Source organism: Vicugna pacos, chromosome 2 (genome assembly GCF_048564905.1).
Source record: "Vicugna pacos chromosome 2, VicPac4, whole genome shotgun sequence".
NCBI classification, from domain to species: Eukaryota; Metazoa; Chordata; class Mammalia; order Artiodactyla; family Camelidae; genus Vicugna; species Vicugna pacos.
Genome location: NC_132988.1, coordinates 22,766,516 through 22,787,231, shown reverse-complemented (window position 1 = coordinate 22,787,231; position 20,716 = coordinate 22,766,516). Strand labels below are relative to the sequence as shown.

The 20,716-nt window shown below is 33.0% G+C and overlaps 1 protein-coding gene across 9 annotated transcripts in view; it reads right to left on the bottom strand.

Moving 5' to 3' along the window:
- The window catches only part of ELF2 (E74 like ETS transcription factor 2), an 82,743-nt gene that overhangs the window by 34,702 nt on the left and 27,325 nt on the right, over positions 1-20,716 (bottom strand). For 4 of the 9 annotated variants that reach the window (XM_072937383.1, XM_072937393.1, XM_072937392.1 and 1 more), the window contains exon 4: positions 12,627-12,792. The exons of 1 other annotated variant lie outside the window; for it this stretch is intronic. In XM_072937383.1, the coding sequence (XP_072793484.1) occupies positions 12,627-12,792 (166 nt within the window). Of the gene's footprint in view, positions 1-5,669; positions 5,777-12,626; positions 12,793-17,655; positions 17,788-20,716 lie in introns of those variants that run through there. 4 more of the 9 variants (XM_015235844.3, XM_031692126.2, XM_072937385.1 and 1 more) reach the window with 3 other exon arrangements.

Sequence of the window (20,716 nt, the reverse complement as noted above, 5' to 3'; positions counted from 1 at the left end):
TCAGCCTGCTTTCTTCTCTTCCCCTTTCAACTATTCTATTTTTGGAAATGTTTCCCCTAAGGCTAGCTGCAGAATTAACTAGTCACTCACTAGCCTCCCCATTTCTTGAAGCCTCCAAAAACAAGCATATAGGAATTATTTTTGTTAACATGCTTGCTAATTACTATTGAAAAACAGAAGGTAACAAAATTAAACACAGGGTTATATTATTTTACAGTGGTGGTCTCTTAATTTATAATTCCTGACTTCCTTTACAAAATGGTAAACTGAATGCACTGGCTTCTGCTCCATGCTTTAATTCCCAAGGATGAAGTCCACCACAAGTTCTTCCTTTTTTTGTGTGGAGGCCTCTCTTCCCAGAACATAGGCCTGCAGAAGAAGCCTAGACATAATAATCAATGTCTTCTTATCTCAAGTAGATAACTGGCACTTCTGAGGGCCTCCTACGTAGGTAGTAGGTACGTAATGTAGCAATGGAATTAAAAACAAACGTGATTCTGCCAGTCTTGTTTTTTCCAAACCAAATGGCTAACGTTCAATGTTGTAAACACAAACAGATGTTAACTATTTTGAGTTTTCTCCTCTTGAAGCAAATCCTTGGTTTCCTCTTCAAAAGAACTGTTTCATTCTAAGTTATTATTCTAAACTTTTATTTTCTGAGGATTAAGTTGCAGGAAAAAAAAGATGATATGGAAAAAAAGGATTCAGATTTTCCTGAAAGCCTTGTCAAACACCATGCACAATAAGAAGTCTCTTTTTGCTTATTAGATTAGAGATATAACTCTCTTCTTTTTGACGAAAAACTTTCTAGAGTGATCTTGTGCAAGCTCATCTAGTGATCGGAAAATTGCTCCCAACTTCTGGCTAACAAAGAATTTATTTTGTTCAAATATATTTTTAAATAAGTTCTGGAGGATAACCACATATTATCACCATCCAGTCTAATAGAAAACACATGAAAAGTATTTATAGTTAAATTTAAAATTTTAGTTCTTCATTCCTTTTCAGTAATATATTTAATTTTGGCTGACTTACAAAGTAAAAAGAAATCAAACATCTAGTTATGACCAAATGCTAAACTTTAACTTGGAGAATATGAGATATCTATTATAAAAACTGGTACTCTACCTTAATAATGTCTAATGGAAAGAGAGGAGATGGGCTACATTCTTTCTTCCCTTGATACACTCAATGGAAAAAATTATAGAAATGTAAAAAATTAAAAAAATAAAAACTAGTCCAACCTCAGTTCCTAATCCCACTCCCAAATTGTAACTAACCACTACAAACATGTTGAGTTCTTAGCACTGTTCTGATTTTCTGTGAATAGGAAAAAGTCACTCGTGTTTTTGATGGTACTGTTTCCATACATAAAAAAAATACAATACTGAGATTTAGGAATGCTTAATTCCATGTGCCTTTTTCCTTTGTCCCTAAACCCTCTGCATTAATGGTCAACTATGCCCTCATGATAAAATTAAGTATGACCCACCAAAATAGCAGTAATGCAATCTTGAACTTACAGACTAGCTACCATACTTGGGAATTCTTTGTCTTTCCTCACCTTTCCCCAACCCTATCTATTTCATAATATTTTTTCCTCAAATGCTTATTTTTCTCAACTTAGTTGGTAAGCTTCTTTGAGGCCAACTACCAACTCTGAATCACTTACTCCCTAGGAGGTATGACAGTACTTTGAATATAACAGGTAGTTTGTACATGATAAATATTAAGTTTACCAGTATCTTAACATATAGAGGAGGAAGAGGGAGAATTTATCTCTTGCTTCAACTGCTTGAAAAGAAACAACTTATGAGTTTACTATTTTAACTTAATTGCAAATATTAACTGTAAAGAACAATTTCAGGAGTTGTTAATTTATGTAATCTGATTGTGACATAGTAATATTACAGTACAGTGAAATTTATATGTTTTCTCCACTAAATTCTAAGTTTCATAAATGCACACATTGCCTGTCCTGTCTACTGCTCTAGCATCATGCTCTAAGTAGTGCTTGGCATATAGTAGATGCCCAATGAATGTTTATTTGTGAGTTAACAATAGTAAAGCACTACATCACCTCATATAAATCTGAAAGAACATTAGTATCTTTTCACCCTCAACAGCAATCTTTGTGATGCGTATAACAATGTAAGAAACTACAGTATTAATTGGGTTTTCACAATAGCATAAGCTCTATCATTCCCAACAGTCAGGTAATGATTCTCAAAGTACGATTCCTGAGCCAAAAGCATCAACATCAGCATCACGTGGGGACTTGTTAAAAATGCAAATTCTTGAATCCCACCCCACACCCACTGAATCACAAATTCTGGAGGTGGGGTTGAGCAATCTGTATTTAATGAGCACTTTAGATGATTTTGATGGATGCTCAAGTTTGAGAACCACTGGCCACAGAAATTGTTGTCATGGAAATAGAAGGGATCTCAAACCAACAAAGAAGTCATAAAATATTAGGTGAGGCTTTAAGGAAATGTAGTAAATATTCAAATATTAGAATGTTTTTAGAGTAAGTTAAATTAAGTCAATCAATTAAGGGACATGAAAAACTACCACTATATAGCTGAGAGGTCTTTTTTTCCTTAGCAAAGATCATGAATCTATATTCAGTAAGTAATGCATTTAAAATGGCTTTCAGATCCCTACTATCTCAGGTCCCTACTGCCAGTAGAGCTCATTATTTAATGCATTTCTACTTAAGGAAAGAGAATAGAAGTAGGGCAGGATATGGAGGAGGAAAGGATAAGGAAAAGGTGGACAGCTAAAATAAGACATGGAAGAGACCTGGGAAAATTATTTTTTAGAGTTTAACTGAAATTTAGTACTTTAATTTTAAATAAAGGTACAAACCACGGTCATTTTGGCACTATCTGTGACCTCATGACCAGTAGAAATCAGGTATTTTCATATCATATTAAAGTCATTACATCTATTTCAAAATGTAATTTATGTTCATCACTACTTTGGAATTATAGTAGTAAATTAGATCTGCCACTAGAGCTCATTATTTACTGCATTATTAAAGAAGTATATGTATTAATATATCACAATTAAAAATAGTATGAAAGCTACATTTCAATATATTTGGTTCCTTGCTAATCCTAAGTATTTTATTTTATACATTTAAAAACACCATTCTAAGAGAAGGTATACAGGCTTCACTATATAGCCAACGAGGCCCATGACACAAAAGACTTAAAAACTATACAAAAGTTAACAGTTAATAGCTATTTTAAGTGTTCTTGACCTGTGCTAAGTTATGGGCCCCTTCATAAATCTGAGAAAACATATAGACCCTTTTCCTAGTTTACAGAAGGGCATGGAGGATGTATAAGGGACAATGATTCCTCTTCCTGAAACAGCATTATACCAAAGCACCCATTTTTTGATTTCAAAAAGAAAGGCTAGCCGTTCTAACTACCTTAATCTCTGTGACTTTTAGCTTAGTTTGGGCACTGAGTACATCTATAGCTCAAATCTGTAGAGGCAACAATTTAGTGCAAAGTGAACTGTGAATAAAGAGCCAAGGAGTTCAGTCTTTATTTCTGGTAATGGTTTAATTGTCTTATTTTATTTTTCATTTACAGTACTCACTATATTGAAGACAACTAAATTTGTATAAAAAGTATACTTTAAAGCTCTTAAATAAGCTCCCCAAAATAAAAATTTTCAAAGTCCTCACCAATAAGATTTTTTTTTACCTCTTTAGTCTCATTTTAACCCCCTTTCTTTCTCATAATTCATATTCTAGCCATGTAGAATTCCTTTCTGTAAATCAAACAGGCTATTTTCTCCTGCCTCCAGACTTTCAAGCCATGCTATTGTCTGCTTGGCTAATTACTTCAAATCCTTCAAATTTGTTTAAACATCTCTTACTCCAGGAGGCATTCCCTGACCTCCTAGTCATTACTCTGCCATATACTCTCTAAACCTTCCCTAACATTTCATAACATTTTACTGCAATAACGTTTAATTGTTCATCCTCTCCACAAAGCTGAAAGCCTGGTGAGGGCAAAGACAGGGTCTTGTTTACCACAAGATAATTCATCTCCAAGCCTGACAAACTACAGGACCTCAGCAAGAGCTGTTAGAGGAATGAATGTATAGATTTTCCTAGAGAGATGTCTTAGCATTCCTATTTGTATACCTAAGAAGTCTGCGCCATCCCCAACTTGGCAACAGTTGTAACTTTGTGTTACTCTTTTTAAAATTCTTTATAATCTGTATTTAACTCTCTCTTCAATCTAAATTAATAAAATTGTATTAGATAACAGTGTTAAATAGTAAAACTGAAAGCTAATTAGTGCTTAAAAAAACAAGTCTCAGTGCAAAGGAATGAATGCTACTAGTTCCCCAAACCAAACATCTTTTAATGATCTATTGTCTAGATATACTTATCTTTCCTTTATAAAATAGATGTTTCTTGAAAAGTATACAAATACCATTTAAAAATCATTCCTTTTCATTTATGTTTTATTAATTGACAGGACAGTTCTTTGCTTTTGGACACTATTTTCTCCTTCACGTAATTAATAGTTTGTAACATATATTCAAGTGCACTAAAAATCACTGCTATTTTAAAGAGCCCTTAAAGGATCCTGATTTAAAATGATAGTTCAGAAAGCAGAAGCCTCATTTCATTTTCTTTTTAGATTACAAAATCCAATTAAAAAGTGACAATTATGAGAAAACTATTTATTTAGTAAATGTGTCATATTAAAATACTTTTTCACCTTATATACCCTCCATAATTTAATACCTTCTATGGTTACTTTGTATATTTTGACAATACAGTTATATGGTTTTTTTAAATACCCTCTCTTAAAAGACAGTAAAGAATTTAGAGATCTTACTCAGCACAAATAGGGACTTCCATAACTGCAACTCACCTCCATTTTTCATAAACCTGATATTTTAATATCCAATTTCCATTATGAGAATTTCATGAAGAGTCATAAATTAACATATTTCATTAATTCTAAGATGTACATTTTTCTACACTTTAACATCTCTGAAATTAGGATGTATTTTACAACTGATGGCACCCTAACATTTATAACTGGCAGCATTTTTTCTTTTCGTGGTCTAAAAATAATGTTTCTTACAATTGATGGCATCTTAGACTAAATGAAATATTGTTAATATTTAAAACTTTTCTCTAATAATGCTTTCTAACTAAATTACAGTGTAATTATAATTCAAACAATCCTAGAATCAAAACTAAATAAACTTAAGATCTACATTTTATCTTTTGAGAAAACCAGTGACTAGGCTAAACTCAAGAAAATAGACAATTGGAAAAAAACACTTCTTAAAAAACTTTCTAGGAAAAAGTCTACATTAGAAGCAGAAATAACAGAAGTGGGGGAAAAAAAAAGACTTGAATATGTTCAGTCAGTAGGAACTTCCAAGGAAGTGGAGGCATGAAATAGCCCTAGAGCTTTATCTATAAAAAGAACCAATATTAGGAACATGGCAGGGGATTAACTTAGATAGCAAATTATTTAGGAGGAAAAATACTTATTGTGATCTTTCTCCCTCCATAAGGAGGAATCATTGTCACCCTTCAAACAAAAATATGGTATAGGTAGTTGAAATAATGTAATTAAATGTAAATTGTAAACATTCTTAATAAATTAAAGACCCACCTACCAGCATTGTCTTCCTTCAGGCTCAATGTGTTTCACCTTCAGGTAATCCTAGGATAGGGGCTCCTTTTCAGATCCCCAGTTTTTCATGTCGATCTTCTACCTCCCTGTGGCAACAATATTTTCTAATTAAAAGAGTCCTTTTGTGCCACAGGGAGGATTTCTGATGGTATAACAAATACAAAAGTTATCACAACTCATCATGAAGTCAACTTAGTCTTGAGATTCTTCAAGAAAGAAATTTTGGCTCCTTATTTTATTTTTCAAGAGAAAGCTGGTTTTTATTTTTTTTAACTGCATTTCAAAAACCTTAACTTTCATTTATTTAAAAAAAAGCACTACTTTCTTGTTGGAATTATATACAAATTCTTATCATTCATCTATCTTTGCAACTAATCCTATATACAATTTTGTTGATCATGAATAAAAGATTTCTAAGTTCTCTTGACAATTATTCTAATTAATAAGACCAACTTTTTATGTTTTGATACCTGGTTAAAAACTTAAGTCCTGCTCCCTATGATCAGAAGAGAGAAGTAGGAAGCTACCAGATCCCTTTCAGCCAATGTATGTTAGTAAAAATTAGTAAGGCTACTTGCATTGCATAATATGATGTTAATTATGCTTAAAAAATACATTTAAAAAGACCAGCAGGAAATTTAGAAAAGCAGTAGTTACTGTTCTCTCTCTGGTAAGATTATGCGTGATCTTCACTGTTTGTTTATTCTTTGCAATACTCAATTTTTCCAGTGAGCATGTATTGCTTTTATTGTAAGAAAATAAACTCAAATTTACATATAAGCAAAAATGATTAAAACTTACTTTCATTTTAAGATGAAGTCAATCTAAGTATGACATTATAGCTTTGATTTATTTTATACAACCATATTTATCTTTTTTGGATGGCCAACTTTCTATATTTTAAATAACCCTAAAGTATTCAATATTTCATATATAAACAAAAAAGGAAACATAATTTAAGTTTTTATAAAGATAGTTCTTCATTATACTGCAATTCTAAGTCAGAACTCAGATTGTTTCAGTCTGCATTTCCTACCAGCTATGTGTTAAATACTGCATTATATACTATATTCAACAAAATAAAATTGTAGTGTCTGTCTTCCAGGGACTTATATGCTCACTTTGAAAACAAAAGGAGTATACACACAAGGACAGTAAAAGAAAGAAAATGATCAAGTGCCTAAATCCAGATGGTCTAACAGAAGATCAGGAAAGGGAATGATTAATGTAGGATACTGTGGACAGTATCATGTAGTTGGGCCTAAAAGAATGAATAATATACTTGAAGATATTCTTGATAGAAAACTATACCTGAGCAAAATCTCAAAAGCATAAATAGCACAGCCATGCAAGGGGCAGTCAGGAAAACAGCTAGAATACAGTGTTTCTGTAGATAAAGCCAGATTAGGAAGGCTCTACTTCTAGATTTCTGGATTAATCTGCAGGTCACTGAATTTGGCAGAGGAGTGGCCTTTGAAATCTGATAAATAAAGCTTCAGGACAATGATAAATTTAGATGCCAGAGCACAGTAAATTAAGGAAGGAATGAGGAGGAAAAGTACAGACAGGAGGTATAAAACATCTCCTTTTTAAAAGTCAAAGTGAAAGGAAAGAGAAAAATACAGAAATAAACAAATTTTCTGTTTTGATGTATAAGACCTTCACATGTGAAGGCAAAAGAAAGGTCTTAATGAAATTAAGGGAACACTTACAGGGCATATCACAAGCACTGTGCTTTATAGGTTTATTTTATATAATTCTCACAACTCTGAATTCCTATTTTATGACAGTGAGATAGACTCTGGAAAGGTTAAATACTACCAAGTAAATGATAAAGCAAAAGTCTGAAACTAGGACTAACTAACCCAATCAATATTCTTCCCTTTCCTACTAAAGAGAGCTACTTAAAAGGCTTTTTTTTTTAAAAAAAAAAGCTCAGGGATAGTCATCTAGGATTTTCTATCATATTTGACTACTCTTCTTCCCGTTCTTCAAGATGTAAACATTCTCTAAAGTTCCCTCTGTTCTCGATCATAGGGAAACAAATACAGAATTTAAAAATCTTCCCCCTTAGGGAAATCTCTCAAATACCTTTCATTTCAATGAAATGGAGCTTTCATTTATTTCCATGGCTTCAATGAGGATGATTCCCAAATCCATCTCTCCTTGACTTTTCTGTACTAAGCTTCAGCTGTACTAATATTTCATTTCTCTCTCCATATCTATCCCCACCCTTCTTTACTCTCTGTCCCAAGAGGCTGACTCCCCTGGCTCCTCCTCTGTGGCACTGCCTTCAAACCAGTTACATCCTTTGATCAAAGGTCCCAGATTCTCTCAGAGCTCTCTCCAGGGCTCTCTCTTCTTTTGGGTTCCGGTAACCCTTCCCTCTGTTTGGCCCTTGGGCGAAAGGACAGAAACAGCTCTGATACTGCCAGCTCTAGGATACTGCCCTATCACTGTACACTTGCCCACATATTTGTAACTAGCCATTTATTAAAATATTCCTTAAATTATCGTAACTTGAATATGCCCTCTTTTTTGTGATGGGACACTGACCATACACTTGTACATCTTTAAATAACTAAATTATTTCCCCTTGGATGCTCTGCTTCAACTCACAATTCAACATGCTTATTACCAAACTTATCTGCTTCCAGAAGCAATCCTGTCTTCCTAAACCCTTATATGATACCATTGCCATCACTTAGAATGAGAAAACTGAGTACTTACCTAACTATGCTTCTCCCCGTAATCTGTCACGTCTTATTAGATCTTACATAGTAGAAATGCTAATATAAGTCCCTTCTGTTCCTATTGCTTCAACCTTGTTTTAATATTTCTCAAGCCATCCCTAACTCATACTGTAACAGCTAGTCTTTCTGCCTTATCTTTTCCCCTACAATTCACCCTCTACCTACTCAGATGCTAATTACCTAACACTTTCTACTCAAAACCTCTCAAATCTTTCTGCTTCTTACATACTTAATTACTAAACCTTGCGTTGAAACCACAATCTACTCACAATTCTTAATGGAATGTCCTGTTAATGTTTTACTTATTATCTTCTAAACGTGTCTTGAATTTCTACATTCCACTCATTTGTTAATTTTATTTCCCTTAATCTACATGCCTTTTGCCTACAGCCTGTCTGTCCAGATCCTACCATTTGTCCTCCTTCTCCACTTTCTCTAAAACATTCCCTAATCCTGTAAATTGAAATTTCCTCTTCTGAAAACTTCTTTGAATTTGTAAATAGTGCTTAATTGATTCTACACTGCTTTATATTTTGACCATAATGCATACATTTTATCTCCACAACTAAATTACTACCTCCTCAAGAGAAAAAAACATGTTGAACACAGTGCCCTTGCACACAACAAATGCAAAATATTTATTGATGTATTCTCATAAATTAAGGTAGAAGATTACAATGATAAACATAGTAAGTTAAGGTGCAAGATGAAGAAGCAGATTCTTAACAGCTCAATCTTCTCAGCCAAGTCTTAAAAGATTTCTAGGAAAACTTTATTAATGAGTGCATTCGTATAAACTCTACTTTTTACATGATAATCTGTAATAACCTTTTAAAGTTTATATATTGTTTATATATACATGCATCTGTATATATATATATATATATAATTTTTTAAAGAGTGGACATAAAAATTGAATTTTGATATCTTAGGGAATCCAAGAGACTCCTCTCCACCCACAACCTACCAGTTTCCCCAGAGGCCTCGAGAACTGGTAGTATTTCCAGCCTGCCAGAGTCGAGACCACCCTTCATCCATACTTCATCACTATTCTTCAAAGGCTCTTTATGATTACTAAACTTCAGTTATCATCAAAAAGCAATTTATAGATTTATAGGTTTAGATGAATATGCCTATTTTTAAAGTTTCAAATGCATTTTGTTTTTCCTATATAATGTAAGAGATTTACTATTACATACGAGCTCTGAGAGAGAAATGTAGACTTTAAGTCTATAAAAAGGTGAATTAAAATGACCTATAATTACTGCTAACAAAATAAGAAATCATTTTATGCACAAAATAATGAAGATAGCTAAATGTACACCATTGTATGATTTCAGTACTCCTGCCTATGGACATATATGTATGGGTATATAGGGATAAAAGAAGAAAAACTTCAATGTAAACATGTTGAGAACTGATATAACAGATCAATAAATATAATTAAGAAATTTTTTAGATGAATATAATTTTAAATTATAATGTAGGAGCATTCCAGGAAGTGTTTCCTAGATATATAAAAGGAAATCTTATTCTATACAGATCTCATTGCCACCAATTCACCGAATAGAAACTGCTATAGCCATCTTTAAAATATTCCTTTTCTTGGAATTTGACACAACATTGTAAAATGACTATAACTCAATAAAAAAAGTTTAAAAATAAAAATGAATCAAAAATAAAATAAACGTATGTACTAACAACAACAACAAAAGAAACAAGGCATCAAATAAATAAATAAATAAATAATCCTTTTCTTTACTTCCCAGTCTGCTTATTCTCCCAAACCTACACATACATGGAAGGTAAAATTTATATCACCACAACAAATGAACCAGACTCTAATCTAACCTAAAAGGAAACATGCATTATAATAAGTCATAATAACCTCTATTCATCTATGTAGGCTTTAGATAACAGGAGAATAAAAATTTATTAAGATCCAAACTCATTTAAAAATGCATTTTATTCTTTAAGTAAAAACAAAATTAAGCTCAGATTAACTGATTCTAAACTTATTTTTATATATTGACTAACAATCCTTACTAAGTTACTATGACCCATAGTATTTTAAAATAAATTAGTATCTTATAGTCTCCAAGTTCTGCATGCTTTATGATGAATAAATGTGAGTGTATTAAATTGTTCTAATTACAGATGTGTCAGCCAGAAGTTTTCAGTCTGAATTTGGCATTGCCTTTAGAAGAGTTATATATGAATTCTACATTTTACAGTGTTGTTCCATAAAAAGAGGTAAGAATAGCTATTCTTTATTTTCAGAAGTAATAAAGCAAGCATAGACTTTTTTTCTTTACATTCATGAGCCAGAATGGAATTAAAAATAAAATGTAAGATGAATTTCTCAGGTGCTTTTAGAGTATTTTAGAAAAATGTAAGTTATTTACTAACATTTCCATTCAGTGTTGAAGAAGAAATCTAAAAAATATTATCAAGTATCCAAAAACCACTTTTAAGATATCCTAAAAGTAACTGTTCTTTTACCCAGACTTTGTATATGCTCTTTTTCAATATTACAGTCACTCATATCCCTGTCCTGCAAATGATATCATCATCCTCTGAGTTCAAAAAGACTAAAAAAATAAAGTCCCTTAAGTGGGTTATATACACTTCTTATTTGGAAGTATTTTTACTTGATTAATGAACCACTGACCATCAAAAACTGTACCACCAGTAAGATTTGGCCAACATGTTCTGGTATTTTAAGGTGAATTTAAATTTCTACAATACAAACTTGGCACTGTAGTTTTCATTTTTACAAAGTTTTCAATTTGCTACCAAAATCACAGTCTTCCTTTTTTTTTTTTTTTGATCAAAACATTTTCCAAAAATTTCAATCAGGTTCTATTTTTTTCATTCAAGTATTAAGTTATCATACTTTTTTCTTGTATTATTGGTTTTCTATTTAGTTATGCTCCTATAATAAAATCAGTTACAATATCTACTTCAAAATATCATCCTACATAATAGTTTTTTAAGTGTTCTTCCTATTCGTTTCCTCAAGAGGAAAATTATCTCGCCACTAAACTTGTAGCTTCAGACTGGAAAACTCTCCAAACTCAAAAACACACACATATCTTCCTGCCACTTGCATTATCTACTGTAAATCAAGTACCATTCCAGACTATAGTCACGAAGCCTTTATGAAGTGTAAAGCTAGCTGTTCTGATGAAAAGAATTGATGACCACTTCACATGGGGTTTGCTGGCACTGTTGTCATCACTGCTCCAAAGAGCAAGGTAACCTCCAATCCCTTAGCTCAATGAAAAGTAAAACTGGAGAAAGAACAGCTTTAAGCTGAAAAAAGCTAACAGTCCTAGGGAGTGCTACTAGGCCTCAGTAAGCAGAAAGACATCAAATACACAGCACTTTTTTTTTTTACAGCACTTTTAATCATAAGACTTTGCTACATTTGTAGAAATGTATCTGAATTATTAAGAATTTTTATAAGGACTATAAACCAAGCATAAAAATTTTTTCCATTAACTGATGAAGATAAATTTTAATGTATATTATTATAAAACTGCCACCTTCTGGTAAAAAAAACAAAAACAAAAAAAAACCCTCTATTTTCTTTATGGTCAATGGCAAAAATGAAAAGGTTTCTCCAAGAATTACATATACTAATCCTCAATTAAACATACAGGTATCTCACCACAGACATAGGTGAAATATCAAAATTTCTAAGACAAAAAGGGAAGGAGAATCTGATAGACTAATCCAAAGATGCTTTTGACCTAAGAAAAAAGAAATCATACTGCTCCCCTGATACTAATCAAAAGAAACTCTTAATCTACTACAGAATGAGATTACTGTATTTCTTGAATTAAAAAAAAAATTATATACTAGCCTACTGACTTCTACAAGTTCTAACTAGTCAATATTTCCACTTCCAGAAAAACATGACAAAAATAGTTTCATTATTATTGGCCTATAATTTTGTCCTTAAGGTCCATGATATGAGATTCTACTTCAAAGAATTATAATGTAGAACTTCTTATATGTATATATAAATTCTCTTAAACAAGAGATGTTTCACTGGTTTCTAAGCTCTACTAAACAGCATTAAAGAGGTTTTTCAGTGTGTTATTCATCTGGTAATAGTAATGTTGACACTTACAAAATGAGAACATTATAAATAATGAACATTTTATGAGATGTCTACCTGTTTCCACATTCTCGGTTTCAACTTCTTGTTCTTCTGCCACATCTTGCATCATATAAGTCTCATCATCATAAACCAGAACCTGGGCTGCATAGCCCTGCTCTAATCTGGCACTTGGAACTGGCTCCACAATCACTGCTGGATATTCAGAAACCTTTTCACTTTCCTATAAGAGCAAATTTAAAAAACAATCAACCTCTTCATTCACAAATTCTAGATTCACTTATAAATCCTTGAGTTCATATAGTCTCAAGGAGTCCACACGTTTCATGTTTTATAAATATGAACGTAAAAACTAAAACAAGGGATGAAAAGGGCTAACTTTAATAATCTTTTCAAGTCTCAAAAAGTGAGACATACATTAAACATTTTAAATAATCAGGGCTTTAGGATTAAGATGGCAAATTAAAAACATGCATATATTTTCACTCTCATGAAAGCCCACTAAAATGCAATAAAAAACTTTAGACATAAACTGATAAGAAGAGATAAGAGCAACAAAAGAGAAGAGATAAGAGCAACAAAATCTTGGAAGACTGAAAGTGGATGGATGAATATTATTAAGTGGTTTAGCAGACCCAGGAAAGCCAAATCATAGCCTGGCAGCAAAAAAATAAATGAGACACAACACACTTTACACTGGAGAATCCACAGAAGGCAATACCAATTACTTCTGGAAATAGAGGAGCAGCAGGTGGTGGAGAAAGAAGGGGAGGGAGGGGATTAAAACAAGGAAGATTCCATTAAAGTTGTTTGAAAAGCACTTTTTATTCCTAGACCTCCTCCCTCTTCCATGATGCTAGGCAACCGGCCCTTCCCCACCTCAGCAGAAGACTGGAGAGTTACTTTCTGGAGAGAGAAAAACAAGAGCATCTTTGAGGTATACAGGCACATTTGCTAATATCAGTACTGTACCAAAACAGAGTTTCCAATTAACTTTTTAGTCCTTCAATTTTAATCACGAGCAGACAACCGAGTATTATCTGGGCATTCTATCATCCAAGGAAAAGCTGCTGACACAAAGCATATCATATACATGCATACACACATATATATTTATATTCCTCAAAGAGATAACAGAAGATATATCTATAAAACAAGAACAGAATACAATTTAATAAAGAACGTTAAAAAATAAAGAGTTCTTAGAAATTAAAAACACAATAGCTGAAATGAAGAAACAGAGGCTTGGAGGATAAAACTGAAGCAGTCTTCCAGGAACCAGAAAAAAAGATACAGGAGAGAAAAGAGGACACTATTCAAAACTAGTACAGGAGGTCCAATATCAAATAATAGAAGTTCCAGAAAGAGAAAACGGGGGGTTGAGGGGGAGGTTGGAAAGAAATGAAGGAACTCCAGAAAAATTTCCAGACTCAAAGGATATGAGCTGCCCATTTAAAAGGACCTACCAAGTGTTCAGTATAAACAAATTAAGGATGAGACCTACACTGAGGCACACCATGGTGAAATGTCACAATACTAAGGACAAAAAGATTCTATACAATTCTTGAAAGAAAATACAGGTCACAAACAAAGAATCAGAACTCAGACTTCAGTCATCTCAACAGTCATACTGGAAGGAAGAGGACACTGGGGCCATTTCTTCAAAATTATAAAGGAAAATTATTTCCAACCTGCAATTCTTCATCCAAATCATCTTATCAAAGAAGAATAAAGACATTTTCTCAGACATGAAAGATTTCAAAACATTTATCTTCTATGTATCTTTTCTCAAGAAGCAACTGGAGAGTGTATTCCATTTTTTTAAAAAGTATATTTTTAATAAAGACAACAACTTAGGATACCCAACAAGGGAGAGAGACAATGGTAATCTTAGGAGGAATGGACTGTGAAGAGATTCCAAGATACCAAATGTTCCCTGGATTTAAAGGGTAACTAGTTCCATTGGAGCAATGTGACCCCTGATACAGCATGAGAAACTGTCATCATCAAGATAACCACTGCCACTGTTCCTAAAGGCAGAATGCCCAGATAAGCCTATTCTAGATATTTACTCATATTTGGCTTGCCTTAATGTACCTACTCACTCCACCTTGCCTTGCTACCTGATCAGCTAAGAACACTCCTTTTCACCTCCCAGATGTGTTCCGCTTTGATCTATCTTAAGTGTTGGAAGACTACAAAGAGTTTAGAAACCAAAAATAAAGAACAACACTCTTTCCACGTGACCAGATACCTGCTGAACAAACCTGCAATACTGGGTCCATACTGGACACTGCCAGATACCTAACCAAGACAGCCCTGTGTTTCCAAAATAACTCATTATATTGCTTACAGATTACTCAAGTAGAAACCCTTGAAGCTCAGTGAAACTGATGCCAGGCTAGTAAGTCTGTTTCCTGGAAGCCTTCATCTAACTATGGTAGTGCTGCCTTTCCTAATTCAGCGTAGTACAACTATTCATTTTTTCAAAGTAAACAATGTGTTGTTTAGGAATATATCCACAAACAATAAAACTATAAAGAAAAGTAAAGGAATGAGAACACATAAGTCAAGATAATGGCACCTCTGGAGACAGGGGTGGGGATATAAGGTGGGGCACACTTAAGTATTCTCAAATACTGGTAATTTCTATTTTTTAACCAGAGTGATAGGTTACACGTCCTCTTATTATTCTTAAATTGAAATATATATATATATATATTTTATATACTCTTCATTTTATATGAAACATTGCATAACATTTTAAGATAAATTACAGAGATACAGTGAATTTTAAAAAAGAAAGTACATGTTGAATATTAACATTGAATTTGCTATTCTGTATAAGGCAAAAAATGTAAGTCAAACTTTTTAATGTCAAAAAAAAATCTTTCCCACAAACTGGATGTACTGACAATGGACTCTTCATGCTTCTTGATCAGCTTTATAACCACAGCCTACAGGCTGCACCACCTAGCTATACAACAGCTGTTAATGAGAAGCATGGGATACAGAAAGAGTGATGTCTCCACTCATTAGAAACTCAGAAAGCAACATCATAAGCACCTTTGAACTAGTATTGGTCCAAGCAATACATATTTTCTTTATATATAACCCAAGAAATTTTTAACTTTTTATTCTTTCAAAATCTAACAGTATCTTTAATAATAACATTAATCTGAGATTATTTTTTATTGTGAATTCCCCACTCCCACCATACCAGTAGGAAATAAATCTAATTTGCTGAACTATGAAATACTTGATGACTAGAATTCTGTATAAGGCCAATTCCTTTATCTATACTCTCCTCCCCACCAACAAGGATTCTCCTCCCAACTCTTCTATCTCACACATCTTAGGTGGGTTTCATCCTATTTTAATATTTCTGTGGTTCCTTGCCTTTAACCATAAAAAAGCAAAACTTTTTATTAAAAAAATTCAACTCCTCTTTCTTTCAAATGAACTCTAGATCTTTGCTTTTTAAGCATGTATACAATTCTCAAAAAGATAATCCAACTCCTTGACTCTCTATCTACATATACCTTATATTCTAGTCTACCACCTCACTGAAACTATTCTCTCAAAATGTCAATAAGGATCAAATTCTCTTTCAGTTTTCATCCTCCTTTACCTTTTGTGCAGACTAATACACTGACCATCACCTCATTTAAAAAATTATTTCTTTCATCGTTTTTGTTCCCTTTCTACCACTCTGCTTTTAAGCATCTCCTGACTCTTTTTCCATTCCCAGTGACTTAAATACAGCCACATTACTAAGGTTCTATGCTCGGCATCTCCTTTCTTTTTACTCTATACTCTCTTCCCAGGCATGTCCACCCATTTTTATGGTTTCAAACAGCAACTCTAAACTAATTATTACTAAATATTTATCTTCCACTCTGACTCATCTCCTGAACTCCAGAACCAAATTTTAAACTACCAACCAAACATCACAAGAATATTCAGCCAATACTTCAAACTTAACGTGCCTAAATGGAATAAATTATCAACATCTCTCCCTGTTCCCCCAACCCTTTGTTCTTCCTTAAACCTCAATTTATTCACACTCAATAAAGAGGTTATAAGAATATTCATACCTCACAAAGGCCCTTAAAAATCAAATAACACAAAGTACTTAACACAGTGTCTAGCACAGAAGTACTCAATTAGTGATATCTATCATTATATTGTAACAGTCACAGTATTCAAACCTACTACTTGCTCCCAACTTTGGAGGACATTTTTTCACACTACAATCAGATTTATTTATATTACTTCTCTGTACAAAAAGCTTTCACGAGTCCCCTTTCTAAAAGGAAAGGTGAACATACTTGTGTTTTTTTTAACACTCTGTGAAGTATAACTCTCAACCTAGCTGTTAAGGGTTGAATTGGGCCCTTCAAAAGATGCTGATATCCTGACCTCCAAAATCTGTGAATCTGAGCTGATACAGAAATAGAGCCTTTGCAGATGATCCAGTTACAATGAGATCATTAGGATGAGCCCTAATCCAATATGACCGTGTCTTTATAAAAAGGGGAAATCTGGACACAGAAAGACACGTACGGTGGGAAGATACTGTAAAGACACAGAGAGAACAACATCCACAAGCCAAAGAACACCTGAAACTACCAAAAGCTAGGAGAGAAGCATGGAAGAGATTCTCTCCCCCAGCTCTCAGAACCAACCCTGCCAGAACTTAATTTCAAACTTCTAGTCTCCAGAACTGATACAGTAAACATCTACTGTTTAAGCCATCAGTTTATGGTACTTTATTACAGCAGCCCCAATAAACTAATATACCACTTTTATAGCCTTTTTTCCTACATTACTTCTCTCAGCTAGCTGATTACTTGCTTTGCCCCTATTTCTCAAAAGTAAAAGCTTCCCTGACTTTTGCTTGTGTTCATTTTGTAGCCTGAAATTACCTTCCATTGCTTGTACAAATCTTTTTCACTCACTAAGGGCCAAGTTCCAGGAGTCTTCTATAATCCCCCAATCTGAGTCAATTTTCCCATCCCAAATACTTCTAGAACAAGTTGTTTGACTATAATTACCACTGTGCATTATCCTGTATTATAATTACCTGTTTACATAGCCAACTCCTTGACAAGACAGTAAGATGATTGGGAGCAAGAGTCCACATCTTAGTCAATTTTTATATCCTTCCAACAACACGCACTTCATATAAACTGAATTGGCATTTAAGTATTTGTAGCTAGGTTCAAAGAATGATAAAGCTTAATGAATTTTAATATTAACATATATTCACAAATCCAACATTTGCTAATCTATGATTGCAAGTAACTTCATGAGCTTTTTTCCTGTCAAATGATAGGGACCAGAGGCTACTGCATACAGATAGGCAGATAATTACTGCTTTGTACTGTACAGAGGAGTTAGCTATTTTCACTGGAGAAAGGGTGGAAAAGAAAAGAACTAGAAGTCTTTGTTTTATAATAATATAGTAAAAACTTACACAACTTCTAGGTCATTTTATTCAGGATCACCATACTCTTGCTCAAGTCTTCAAAATATGCAATAATTAAAATGCATGAAATCTAGATTCAGCAGGTCTTGGTACAACCTACCTAGTTCTCCATAAGAGAAGGTTGTCACACTTAGCAAATAAAAACACAAGATACCCAGTTAAATTTAAATTTCAGATAAATAATAAATAATAAGTATAAGAATGCCCATGCAATATTTGGGACATACTTAGAAAGTTATTTGTTGTTTATCTGAAATTCAAATTTAACTGGACAGCCTATATTTTACCTGGCAATCCTACCATAAGCACTTGTAGTACTCAGAAACTTCCTTTCAAGGAGAGCAATTCTTAAAGAGGCAAGACAAACGCAATAAGGCAGTGTTCACCTATGAAATACTTTTATAATGCACTCAAGTCACTGCTCTCCAGATACCAAGTTTCCAAAGACAAATATACCATAAAATGACTGAAGGCAGTGGTACTGTAATCCTTTTATCACTCTATGTTAGAAATACACTGAAAGACATGAAATTCAGGAATACATTAAAAATACAGACTTTTGTTTCACATTTTTTCTTTTGTGATAGAGTAAGGTCACCTTCAAAGCCTTATCAAAAATGAAACAGAGTGTGGTAGGCACTGGAGGACTAATCGCCTCCCAATTGTTTACCCCCAGAAGCCGTTTCAAATAAATATGTCACTAAAATAAAAACAGTGTGCTTGCTAAGCACAGTTTTAAGACAACCAAGATGTTCCCTAACCAAGATGTTCATAATGAAAAGAAGGAAAATATATTCATCAGAAATGGACTGAATATTTATGCATTTTTTTTCATTTTAAAATAACAAATGAACAATGACAAAAACAAAAACACCCAAACAAACCCTTAAAGTATATAGGAGTAATTTAAAAATAAATACCATTTGCATAATAGAAAACTTGTTGGATAATCTATCTCAACAGATAAATGTTACTTATTTTGAATCAACTTTACCTAGGTATATTTATATAAATGAAATGTATCCATTTTAAGTATACAGTTCTATGGATTTCCACAGATGTAGACATCCTTGTAACTAGCACCACAATCAAGAAACAGAATACTCCTATCACCCCAGGATGCTCCCTTGTACCCCCTAAACCAGTCAAATTCTCACAGCCACCATCACATCACCACCTACTCCCCCACCATCCACCTACATGGGCAACCACCAATCTCTTTATTCCTATAAGTATACCTTTTCTAAAATTTCATATATATGAATTCAGCAGCTTGTGCTCTTTCGTATCTGAGTTCTTTAAATTAGCAAAATCCTAAGATTTATACATGCAGTTGCATGCATCTGTAGTTCATTTCTTTGTATTGCTGAGAATTCCAATATATGGATAGACTTGTCTTTATATGGCTGTAAATGCTCCTATTAACGTCCTACTATCCTCCTCCCTTCCTTTCCACTCCATATTTACCTACAAATCAGATTACCAGATCATATGGTAATTGTACATTTAATTTTAAAAGAAATGTCAAATTATTTTCCAAAGTGGTTACATTCCCACTAGCAATGTATGAGAGTTCCAATTGTTCTACATCCTCCCCAAACATGCTATCACTCTGCAATTTTTGCCATTCTGTGTAAGTATACAAGTATCTCCTTGGGTTTTGACTTTGCATTTCCCTGATGGCTAATAATGGGCATTTTTAAGTGTGTTCATCAGCCATTCACATATTTATCTGTTCAAATTTCTTTCCCATTTTAATGGATTATCTCCAACTTATTATTATATATAATCCAAATATAAGTCCTTTTATATATTCTGAATATAGGTATATGTATTATTTTTTTTTCCAATCTTTTGTTTGCCTTTCCATTTTCTTAATGGGTTGTTTTTTAAAGAGTAGAAGCTTTTAATTTAAATGAAGTTCAATTCATTTTTTCTTTTAAAGCTCATGTTCTTTGTGTTCAATTACCTATTTTAAGGTTGAGAAAATACTGTTTTCTTCCAAAAATTTCATTTAAACATTTAATTCTATAATCAATTTTGAGTTAGTCATTGTGTACAATGTGAGAAAGGATCACAGTTCATTTATTTGCTTATGAATATCCACTAGTTCCACCATCATCTATTAAAAACTCTATCCTTTCTCCACTGAATTACATTCACACCGTTAACGAAAATCAATCAGATTTATGTGGGTCTGTGATTTCCACTAAACTACAAGTCTGTCAGTATACTAACACAACACTGTCTCAATTGCTGGATCTTTATAGTAAGTCTTTAAAACAGGTGAGCCCTCCAACTTTGCTCTTAGCACCATAAGTCTTCCAATCCATACACGTGGTATATCTCTTCATTTACTCAGGTCTTTAATTCAGGTCTTTAATTCACTGCTGATTTATTCAGTGCTTTGTAGTTTTCTATGTACAGATTGCTTATTTCATTAAACTTAACCTTTTGGTATTTTGCTGCTGTTAAATAGTCTTGCTTTTTAAATTTCACTTTCAATTGCATTTTCCTAGAATATGTAAATACAATTATTTTTACATATTCACCTATCCTACATTTATTTATTAGTTCTAACAGTTGTGTAGATGTGTTAGTAATTTCTATGCACACAACTATATCATTTAGAAATAAAGACAGTTTTATTTCTTAT